At 37.3% G+C, this 12,500-nt stretch overlaps 1 protein-coding gene across 1 annotated transcript in view; it reads left to right on the top strand.

Annotated features, from left to right (window-relative positions):
* Window positions 1-12,500, top strand: part of LOC125044879 (golgin subfamily A member 4-like) — an 87,908-nt gene that overhangs the window by 40,308 nt on the left and 35,100 nt on the right. The window contains exons 12-16 of the mRNA XM_047641843.1: window positions 3,916-4,061; window positions 4,296-4,532; window positions 5,077-7,491; window positions 8,851-8,942; window positions 9,268-9,339. Of these exons, the coding sequence (XP_047497799.1) occupies window positions 3,916-4,061; window positions 4,296-4,532; window positions 5,077-7,491; window positions 8,851-8,942; window positions 9,268-9,339 (2,962 nt within the window). The remainder of the gene's footprint in view (window positions 1-3,915; window positions 4,062-4,295; window positions 4,533-5,076; window positions 7,492-8,850; window positions 8,943-9,267; window positions 9,340-12,500) is intronic.

The following is a 12,500-nucleotide window of genomic DNA, read 5'->3' as shown; positions in this document are numbered from 1 at the left end:
AGGACCTGTTACTTGCACAATCCGTGATCGCCAACTCAGGCTATATGGCCACTTGGCTCGACTCCCACAGGATGATCCTGCCCATCAGGTTGTCTCTGTCCGAGACAACCCTGGGTGGAGGAGGCCTGTGGGACGACCGAGAAGGTCGTGGCTTGGGCAAATCGATCAAACCTGTCGTGAGGAACTAGAGATGGGCCGGGCCCCTGCCTGGCGGCTCGCCATGAGGGATCCTCGTAGGTGGAAGCAGAGGGTGGATGCGGCTATGCGCCCCTGCCGGCGTTAGCTCCATAATGATGATGATGATATTATATATGATATATAATATATAATATATAGTATATAGTATATATATATATATATATATATATATATATATATATATATATATATATATATATATATATATATATAGGTATATATGAATCAATGTATACATATATATTTATAGTTATACTTATATTTATATTTATAATATATTTTCAGTAAAAAATGAAATATTTGAAATTGAATTGAAACTTAATTACTTTATCTGTAGATATTATGTTATTTGTGCTAATGGGACACTCCTACTTAAAGTTCTCTTGGTGAATCAAGTTGATGGTATTTCATTATGCCAAAAAAAAATTACTTGTAATGAAAGACCTAGGGAAGTCCAGGCATTTTTTCTCACTCCCATTCCCCAATTCAAAATTTACAAAAAATTGGAGGGAGGGATTTTAATATGTGAAGATTCAATTGAAAATTGTGTGGATGAAAGGTCACTATTAGTAGCTTAATTTGTTTTTTCTATAATGCTGTTGTACCAGATACATGTACCATTTTTTTTTGTATAGATATAGTCGACTTCATAAGTAATTAGTAACCAATTGGTCAGTTATGAGGCCTGCCTGATCTCACTTAACCCTGTTCCATGAATTTTAAACAGTAAAATATTTATGATGATAAATGTTATTATCAATGTTGCTATTATTATCACAATAATTGTTAATATTATTTTCTTAACTATTATCATTATTATTGTCATTCTAACACCAGAAATAATTAAAAGAATAAAAACCTCTTTTTGAGAATTCAAAGAATGGGATAAACAGGTGAAAATTGGTATGCATAGACTCCTTGGTGCCTAAGTTCTTATTGAGCCATCTATTTATATATGTGCAAATAAAATTAACAGAACAACCACAGTAGGCATTGTATGTATTCATGCACATCTGACTTCATTGGGTTCAGACTCTGTCTCTGTCTGCCTGCAGTCTTTCGTGTTAGTTTCATCCTTGTGTGTTTCTTTCAGCCTTTTATCCCATCACTACCTATTCCTTTTTGCACTCCTTCGTCTCCCTGCTGATCCCTTGCTCTATCCCTTTCTATGTCTTGCCTTATCCCTTATCTACCACTTATGCAGCCCCAGTCCGTTCCCCCATTTCAGTCTATTCATTACCCTACCCCATCCCTTTTATTAGTTACTCCATTCTTGTCTATCTTCCTAGTTTTTTCGTTCTTCCATCCCAGATTATCTCATGCCCTATACCAGATTATTCTTTACCCCAACCTAGTCTGTTTCTATACCCCATCTCAGTCTGTTCCTTTACCCCATGACAATATGTCATCAATATGTCATCCTGGTTTATCTCCAGCTATATCCCAGTCTGTCCCAGGTTTCTCATGCGATTCCTGTCTATCCTTAACTCATCCCATTCTATTCTTTCTTCTCTCCTTCACCCTATCTGACTTTGAACATTATTCATTTTAATGATTATAGAAAATGGTATATATGAGAATTGATATCTCCATAGTGCAAGAAAGTTATTTAATGCGTTTTAATTTTATCTTCATTCAGGATGAAGATGTCATTAGTTTCATACTCCATCCCAGTCTAACCCTCACCCCATCCCACTATTCCTCAAAACCATGCCAGTCTATTTCATTAACCTATGTTAGTCTCTCTTTACTCCATCCTAATCTATTCCTCTAACCCATGCCAGTCATTTTTTTTTATCCCAGCTTAATCAGTTCCTTACCCCATATATTCCTTTTCCTACCCTGGTCTATTCTATTGTAGCAGCACGACCACACAACCTGAAGTTCAGCATACTTTCCCAGGTTGGGTCATGCCAGGTCCACTGCCATGTCCGTGCTCATTGGACAGCGGGCTCCCCTCATTCCCGGCACGCTTACACAGCACACATGTACTTAATGTGTAGATGCAACAATACCATCTACTATATTAGTAGTATGATATGCAACTGTTTGGTCTGGTGTCTTATCTCTTTGGGGAGTGATTGTGTGGGTGTGAGTGCCCAGAGGTATGGCTGGGTGTTGGAGGCTGGAGTTGGAGATCTTAGCCAACAAGGAATACGGCAGGCTCCCCTGTTGACTAAGGACTGGGCAGTCCTCGTGTGCTGCTGCTATGGGCTTGCTCTGCTGGAGGATCAGGGAATGCTCCTCTCGGTTCTGGCTTCTGCGGCTTAATTACATACGAGCTGTGTAAGCACGCAGGGAACAAGGGGAGCCAGCTGTCCAATGAGGGCGGACATGGCGGTGGACCTGGCATGACCCAACCTGGGAAAGTATGCTGAACTTCAGGTTGCGGGGGTGTGCTTTGCTATATTGCTATTCCTTATCCCATCCTAGTCTATTCCTTACCTCATCCCAGTCCATTTCTTACCCCATCCCAATCTATTCCTTACCTTATCAAATCTATTCCTTACCCCATTGCAGTCAATGCCATACTCTATCCCAATCCCAGTCTGTCCAAAACCCTTTCAAGGTCATGCTTTCCACCTAGCAGGACAGCTGATCATACCTAACCTACTATGAGCTGTCCAGTCAAAGGTAGGATCACTTGTGACTGGACAGCTCATAGCAGGTGGGGCATGATTGGCTGTCCTACTAAGTGTAGGGCATGACCTACCCTGGACTGGACAGCTCATAGTAGATGGGGTATGAATGGCAGTCCTACTAGGTAGAAAATGTGACCTTGGAATGGCCTCAGATGTGTGTCATCTATTCCTTATCCCATCCTAGTCTATCCCTTTCCTTATCCTAATATATTTCAAGGTAGTGAAGGCAAACTGATATCATTATTATAAGGATTACCAATTTTATTGAAAATATTCTTTATTGTATCAAAATGTTCTAAATCATGCAAATCCTATTAGTATTTCACTCACAAATATATGATGATTATATTTTGAGGATCCTGTTGCTTTGTAGAAAATAGAAGAATTGTTTATTTCCGATCTTTATGAAAAGGTAAAGAAAACTTTGTTTAATGAAAAATAATTACATTTTATTGTAGTTTTCCTGTATGCTTAGAACATCATTATCATTATTAATATCATTAATACCATCATCACCATCATTATCACCATCATCGTCATCGTCATCACCATTGTCATCACCATCGTCATCGTCATCGTCATCGTCATCGTCATCGTCATCGTCATCGTTATCGTCATCGTCATCGTCATCGTCATCGTCATCGTCATCGTCATCGTCATCGTCATCGTCATCGTCATCGTCATCGTCATCGTCATCATCATCATCATCATCATCATCATCATCATCATCATCATTGTCTTATTTATTATAATTATATTTGGAGTATTTAGAATCTTATTTTTTATTGATAAAGATTATCATCATTATTGATTGTTATTGTTATGGATATTTTTCATAGACTGTAGTAACTTTTTCACCAACTTTACTTTGATAAGCCAGAAAATGCAGAGAGAAGATGGGTAGTCAGTTTGAATTGAATCTGACTGACGTATGCTTGTGTTTTATATGTTGAAGATGTTTACAGATTTTCTTCTTATCTTCAAAAATTAATTGTACTAGCACATACAGAGGGTGTGTATCTATAAATATCTGATGTGTCAAAGAAATGAGTTTGGTATCAAATGTGTATTTTAGGTGATGTCGCCAAACACAAATCCTTGCTGGCTAGGTGCATGGACAACATCCGTGGAAATAAGGAACGAATTGTTGTCTTGACCCAAGAGAGAGATATTGCCACGAGCCAACTCCAGGACAAGATTAAGCAACTGGACATCATGAAGGTATGTGCTTTAGGATATTCTACCTACTTTCAAACTTGAACCAGTGAAGTACATAAAAACAACAACAAAAGGGTGTCTGTGTTTTTGAGGCTTTGGTATATTATCATATAATATGTTATTATCTTATAATATTTATTGGCGTACAACTGAATCTGAACATTTTGAATCCTTTGTGGTCTCCTTGTATGTTTCTCTAACTTGATCTGATTTCTGTATTTCTTTATCTGTTTATAGGAAGAGCATCAGAAGGAATTGGATTCCTTACGTTCAAGTATGGAATCCTCTGCCTTAAGTATGGCAGAGACCAAGAAACAGTTGTTTGAGGAGTTACAGGCCAAAGAAGCAGAGACAGAAAGGAGTAAACAAGCTATGGCTACCTTGGAAAAGCAGATTGAAGAAAGGGAGTCTAGATGGCAGGAAGAACTTCACAACAAACAGCAGGAGATACAGGAAAAGGAGTTGACACTTCAGGTAAAGCAGTTTTAGTTTTAGCTAAACACACACACACACTCTGGCGCATGCATACCCTGGGGCACGTGCAAAACCGAGTACACACACACACACACACACACACACACACACACACACACACACACACACACACACACTCACACGCACACGCACACGCACACGCACACGCACACGCACACGCACACGCACACGCACACGCACACGCACACGCACACGCACACGCACACGCACACGCACACGCACACAGCACACGCACACGCACACACACACACACACACACACACACACACACACACACACACACATATACACATATATACACATAAACGCACTCACACATACACTCACATTCATGGTCATACTCAAATTTGTACACACTCATATTCATACTCCTAGTCAAATAGCAGTGAATGACAAAACACTACCATGTTGATACCACAGTAGAAAAACCCATTACATATGTACAGTGTATAGTATTTTTTTTCTGTGTACTTTTGTATGTATATGTATATTTATGTATATTTAAATATATATCTTTATCCAGGAGCTTCAGAACAGTGAAAGAGCTGATGAAGGTAAAGAGCAGGACAGTGATGCTGTTGTAGCATCCATTAAACAAGAGGTAGAAACAAAGATCAAGGAATTAGAATCAAGAACTTCAGAACTAAAGGAATCAAGAACTGCCTTAGAAACTCAGTTAAATGAAATTGGCCAAGTTAAACTGCAGTTAGAGGAAAAAGTACAACAGTTAATGAAAGAGAAAGGAGAGCTTGAAAATAGTGTCTCTTGCTTAAACAGTGATAAAGCAGAGGCAGAACAAATGCTGACTACTCTAAAGAGCCAGAAAAAGGAGCTGGAGGAAAATGTGTCTGTGTTGGAAAGTTCTAAACTTGAAATGGAGAGTAAGGTTACTGATTTAGAAAAGTGTAAAATTGATATGGAAGAAAGAATTAACTCTCTTGAGAATTGTAAAACAGACCTTGAATCCAAACTTTCTTTGTCTGAAAACTCAAGGGAAGAACAAGAAGGCAAAGTATTTACCATTCAGAATAATAATACAGAACTAGAAGGTAGAATATCCAATTTAGAAAGCTTGAAATTGGAATTAGAGGGGAAGATTTGTGGCTTACAAAGTTCTAATGATGAATTAGGAGAACAAATACGAGAACTAACTCATAGTAAAAAGGTTCTGGAAGCCCAGTTAAAGGAGGTGAACATAAAAGAACAGGACCTCCAAAGGCAGGTTGAAAACTTGCAGAAAGTACAGTCAGATTGTACAGATAGTGCTTCAGCTGCCTCTCAGGAAGTAATAAGGTTAAAAGAAACCAATGAGAAGCTGGAGGCTATGCTTTGTGACATTCAGAAAGAAAACAATGACCTCAAAGTTGTTTCAGAAGCATTAAGAGTGGAGAAGGCAGTCTTAACTGAAAGGGTAAGTGAGCAACAGAAAACCATTGAGGAGACCTTACTAAAACTTGATGATCTGCAAGCAAGATTAAATATAAGTGAAGAGAAAAATAACAAGCTTGTTGAGGAAATTAAGAGTGCATGCAATGAAAAGATGTCTGTTCAAAACCAGCTTGAGGAACTAGGGAAAGAAAGTGAACTGCAGAAGCAGGTTCATAATAAAGAAATTGAGGATTTGAAGGAAGAGAAGGAAAATATCATGAGTGATTTACAGCAGACCAAATTGGAAAAAGAGGAAACTAACCAGAAACTCTTAGTTCTTGAGAGTGAAAATGAAATTTTGAAAAAAGAGAAGGATCAACTAAATAATGAAGTAAAGGAATCCAAGGAAAGCATGGACAACATCAGCAAACAAGCTTTTGGTGAGCTTAGTACTTTAACAGAAAAGATGGACAAGCTCAACAAAGACTGGTCCATTCAGATGGAGGAAAAGAACAAAATAAATGAAGACCTTAGTAAGAAGGTTTCTGAACTGGAAGAAAACTTGAAAGTGAAATCAGATGAATACAAGGAAAGAGTGGAAAAGCTGAATGAGGAACTGAAGACATATGGTAACTTAAACCAGATGAATGAAGATATGAAAAATGAACTTCAGGTGAAAGAAGACAAAAATGAAGAGCTTGCGTATAGAATAAAGGATTTAGAAAAGAACTTGCAAGGTAAGGAAATAGAATGCCAGACCTTACGGGCTAATGTCCAGAAAGGAAATGAAGAACTTAGTAGCCGTGTAGCAGAACTGGAATCTGACATTAATAGCCGGGAGGTAGAGCTCACGGCTGCAGCTGAGGAGAAGAGCAAATTGAATGCATTGCTAGAGAAAGCTAAAGTTGCAATGGGGAAGATGCGCACGGAGCTGACAGCCTTACGTGAAGAAGAAGTGAAGGTGAAAGAAGCAGCAGCTGCTGCAAAGAAAAATGCAGAGACACTTGAGGAAGAAGTGAAAAAGTTGATAGAAGAAAATATAAATAAAGCAGAAGAATACAATAGAGCTAAAGAAGATGTTCAGAAGGCCTCTGTTACAGCTGAGGGGGAAGTTTCTAAATTACGGGAAAGTCTTGGAAAACTGAAAGAAAGTTATCAGAAACATAGTAAAGAGCAGAATGATAAAATGAGTGAAATGAAAAAAATCAACCAGAGTCTAGAAACTAAGAATAGTGATCTATTAAAAACTACAAGAAATTTACAGGCTTCTATAAAACTTAAGGATGAAAAAATTGAGAAATTGTTGAATGAAAAGAAGACACTGCTTAGTGAGCTTGAGAAAAGGGTTGAAGATTTGCAGAATGAATTGAAGTCTAAAGAGGAGTCATTGAAGAAAGTTGTAACTGAGTTTGAGGCTAAGACAGAACAGCTGGAGGAACAGATGCACAAAAATGAAGAGTCTCTGAAGGTGAAGATAGAGAGCAGTTTACAGGAGAAACATGATTTGGAGACAAAACTATCAGAACAAGTTCATGCCACAATGTCAGCAGAGGAACGACTTGTCAGGCAGGTGAGGAAGATGTATCTTATGGTTTTGATATGCTTTTACATTACTCTGTATTTAATCAACTCAGACATTTTTTGTTAGTTATATGCTTTACATTTTATAGATATGACTGATCTTTGGGTATTTTGAAATGAAGCACATATTAAGTGGTGAATTTGAAATACATCAATTTATTTTTTGCCATTTTTAGAATACCCTTGGCATGTGTAAATTAAGTACATGCTCTTGCACTTTGGTACCAGTCTCAGTTAGTGACAAAAGAGAGAATGCTTTTGCCAGATTCAATTTGTATGTGTTAGGTTGTTGATCAAGACTTTAATTTGGATTTTCACTGGATGATAGGAATTCTTTTAACCTATTGGTACCAAGCACATACACTGTCCGCTGTAGTTTTATTTTGTTAATTTTGTTTCACATAGTTGGTACCATAAGCACATAGTCACAAAGGATTCAGTTACTAGCCCTACCTGACCTCACCTGTTTACCCTATTCTTGAAATATTCAGAATAAATCTAAGTTGTTGTTGTTATTGTTGTTGTTGTTGTTGTTGTTGTTGTTGTTGTTGTTGTTGTTGTTGTTGTTGTTGTTGTTGTTGTTGTTGTTGTTGTTGTTGTTGTTGTTGTTGTTGTTGTTGTTGTTGTTGTTGGTGGTGGTGGTGGTGGTGGTGGTGGTATAACAACAACTTTATGAATCATACTAATAGTAATTAAGATAAACCATCCTTCATGAAAACTCAAAGAATAGAGTAAACAAATGATGGCAGGACAATGCTTGCATAATGCCTTCCAGGTATCAGTAGGTTAACTAGTAGGCATATCATATATTTTATATTGCTTTGCTATATGCACTAGGAATGCATTTGAATATGTTAAGAAATCTTCTAACATATTCCAGCTCAAAACATTGTTTTTGGTATTTCCAAGACAATATATACAATGTTTATAATTATTTTAACCTTAAGGGTTTGTGTTTAATAGAGTTTCAGTTATGGGATAATTTTTTGATGGAGCACAGTGTTTTTAGTGTCACAACACCAGATGTGTCATTATGGAGCTGTGCCAATTTGTCACAGAGATTTATGTAAAATGACTCAGGATGGGTGTCTATGTATATTTCTTTACTTCCCTTTTCAGTGTGCTGTTGCTCCACTGGATGATATTTCTTTGTGAATAGATTTTGTTATTGAGAATAGCAGACTGATATTCAGAAGCAAAATGTTTGTCTTAAAAGTTTGTTGCTTTAATAATTTCTTACTTGTCCGACTTATGCAGTCTTATCATTTGTGTGTTTTAATTATAGGATATAATAGCTGATATATCTATATGGAACAGCATATGTAGTTTTGTTTAATTTAATTCACAGATGGAGGAATCTGAAAGAAAAATGGCTGAATTACAAGAGACTTTCTCCAAAAAGAGCAAAGATATGGAGTATTCTTGGGAGCAAAGGCTAAGGTAGGATAATTGTATAATTTTCCTTAATACACAAAGATGTGAAAATGGAGTATTTCTGTATGTCTGAGTGGATGTGTGGGTATGTGCAGATATACGGGCAAGAAGCTGACAGGAGTTAAATGCAACCCTAGAGCTATTTTGCCTTGACATGCTGCTATTTTTGTCAAAAAGCCATCATACAGCCAGTAGGCACTGTGAACATTTTATTTAGTTGCTTTAAAACCTGGATTATTTCTTTGCATATGAAAGATTCTCCATAAATGTATGTAGGTTTATATGGAGTTCTAAGTACTGGAATTCAGAAAAAAATGCTGTTTATTTTCAGGTGGCACGATATTGCTGATTCTCTTAGTGCCAACACACGTTATATTGCTTTATACAACATGATGAAAATCTCGTATGTATGGCTCGAAATGTGTGACCCAGTAGTGCTAGTGAAGCACGCATATTTCAGGGTATGGTGTGTTGTGGTTGATAAAGTTATAGGCATATTGTATGTAATGCTGAACTTAAATTCCAACCTTTTACCTCTGATTTTAGTTGTTTCAAGACCTGGTACATATGTGAAAAGTGATCGTACGTTATTGACTTCATATATTCTTTTATGGAAATGAATAACTATATAACTAAATATTTTTTATGAGAGAGAAAAGAAAAACTTCAAGAAGGTCAAGTGTAAAATATTGTAGTGTTATGCATAGGTGAAAATGGTTAATAAGAGTATAGAAAGTCAACTGAAGGTTAAATATTTTTTCAAGAATTCCTGAATAGGAGTAGCAGTTTCTAATGTTTCACTCCTGACTGAAAAGGACAGTTGAAGGATAGAGGGAGGTTTGCTTTTTTACCTATAAACTGATCTTGAATACGGTCTTTTTTCTTTATAAATCTTGGTACTGGTAATCAAATTTTGTTAATTATATAAATAATAGTGTTTAGTTCAGCATTATTTGATACAGTATACCAGCCCTTTTTTTACCTATCCATCTAAAATACCAATTATTCTAAAACTGTTTTGGAAGCAGCAGTGTTTATTGTGTGATTACAATACCAGATAGTTTAGGTTGACTGACCAAATATTTTAGTTTGGGTTTGTTTGAGTGTTTGATCCAGCCTGAGGTTTTTAACTTGGAAATGTATTTTTTTAAGTGGATATATCAGTTTCCTTTAGAGGACTGAGGAAAAGTGCAAAAGTCCAGCTATGACTAATTTCTTAAGCATTATAAATAACAGGAAGCTATGGAGAATATTGATTTGTAGGTATGGTAGGTACTATTATTCTATTTCGTAGCATGGAATGTGAGTGCATTAATGGTGTGTTGTGGCAACTTATATTTCTTCATTGTTTTGGCCTGGTTTGTCTGTGTGATTAATGATACTAGTGAATTAATGAGTATTCCAGAAAGAAGTATTCTTTGCATTTACAAACGATGATAAGGTTAATATGCTGGAATAATTAGAAAAGAAAATACATGGTTATGCATTACTCATGATTTATGGCAAGTAGAACTCGATAGATTGTAAGCATATTCTTTGTGAGGTACACAAACTAAAACTCTAAGAGAAGTTAAGGCTAATTAGCACAGCTCCAAACTGAAGATTGTCCATTCAAAGCTCTGTTGTATTAAAAATTATTAAAACAAATATTGACATTTTGGGGGGATACTACTACAGATCTAATCATCTTATATGAAAATAAAATCAAACATGAAAAATGGAATAGAAGCAGAAACATGTACTTGAATGTTTGACTGAGTAAGTGTTGAGTGCATGAATTCATGAATGAGGGAGTGAGTGCGCATTTTTGGTTGAGTTCTTAAATGATTGAGTGAGTGAATGGTTACATGAGTGAGTGATTTGTTGACAGAATTTGAAGTGAGTTAGAAGGTAGAAGCAGAAACATCTGTATGTTTGGTTGAGTGACTGAGTCAATGGATGAATGACTGTGAAAGTGAGTGAGTGAGGGGATGAGTGAATTAATTATTGAGTGATTGAGTAGGTATTAATTAAGTGAGCAAATGCACAAGTAGATAACTGATTAAGTGGTTGGGTAGTTGGATCAGTGAGAGAGTGAGTGGTCAAATACATGAGTATATAGTTGAATAAGTGAATAGTAAACAAGTGAGTGCTTGCATAGTTGAAGGAATTAGTAAATAACTGAATGGATCAGTGGTTGAGTGAGTGAGATCTTTAGTATATGTTTGAATATGTCAGTCATTCAATCAGAGATGGAGGGGAGAGGGTGTGAGGAGCAGAGAGATAGGGAGTGAGGAGGAGAGTGATAAGAAGTGAGGAAGTGTCAGAAAGGGCTGTTATACTGAGTTTTTGTGCTCTCCAACAGCTAGTGCATAGTAGACCAGGTCAGACTTAATCAAAAAGGAATTTGGAACACTAGAGTAAACCAGTTTCGTATCTGGGCTGCAGACACACCTTTAGGAAGTCTCAAAGTTGGACTGGTGTTCCTGTATCTTTGTTTTGTTTCCTGTAAATGAGGAATATGTGTCTGCTATTTATTTCTGGTTATTTCCTTATGAGACTACACAGAGAAAGCACAAAGAGAGTGAATATGAGTTTAAGAATGAGTGTGAGGATAAGGAGGAAAGTGAAAGTAAGAGTTAGAGTGAGACTAAGACTAAGACAAAGACTAAGACTAAAAGCAAGAGCATGAGTATGAGTAAGGGCAAGAGCAAGAGCAAGAGTAAGAGGCAGAGGGTGAAGGTGAGAGTAGAGATGAGGGTGAGTTTGAGGGTAAGGGTTACAGCAGGAGTAGAAGCAAAGAGCAAAGCTGAAAACAATAGCAAGAGTAAACGTAGATGAGGGTGAGAGTGAGACTCAGGGTGAGGGTGAGAGTCAGGGTGAGGGTGAGAGTCAGGGTGAGGATGAGGATGTGAGTCAGGCTGAGGATGGGAGTGAGAATGAGAGTGAGGGTAAGAGTGAGAATGAGAGTGAGGACAAGAGTGAGTGTGAGAATGAGAGTGAGAATGAGAATGAGAATGAGAATGAGAATGAGAATGAGGGTGGGGCAAGAGTGAGATTGAGGGCAACAGTGAGAGTGAGAATGAGAGTGAGAGTCAGGGTGAGAGTGTAGATGATAATTTGTGTGTGCAGATCAGAGCACTAGGGCATGGTGAAATTCTAAATTAAAATGTAATAGTCAGTGTTTGGTGAAGAAGAGAATTAATGAGAATACCAGACTACATATGATGGGCAGGAAGAAATTGAAGTATGATGACTGAAAGAGTGAGATACAGGCAAAAGCAGATGGTGTCAAAATGATGTAGAAGGCTTTATTTTCTCACTTTTGATCAGAGATGTGGGTTAATGATCAAGGATTTGAGTAGTTAGGTGAGAGCTGGGCAGACAGTAAGGCAGTGATTGTGGAGGAAGGGACCATGCCAGCTTAACTATTCTTAGGTCAACCTGGCAGTGCCCCAAGACTTCCTCCTGAGCTGCCATTCCTTCCTGGCCATCATTTTACAACTGAGAAGTTCTTGTTCAGCTATGTTGTTCTGGTTTGTACATTTATGATTTTTTTTTATCAAGAGGAAAAGCAAGTAAATG

The sequence above is a fragment of the Penaeus chinensis genome, chromosome 36 (assembly GCF_019202785.1).
Source record: "Penaeus chinensis breed Huanghai No. 1 chromosome 36, ASM1920278v2, whole genome shotgun sequence".
In the NCBI taxonomy this organism is placed as follows: domain Eukaryota; kingdom Metazoa; phylum Arthropoda; class Malacostraca; order Decapoda; family Penaeidae; genus Penaeus; species Penaeus chinensis.
Note: the sequence above shows the minus strand (reverse complement) of the source record. Positions and strands in the feature narration are given on the sequence as shown.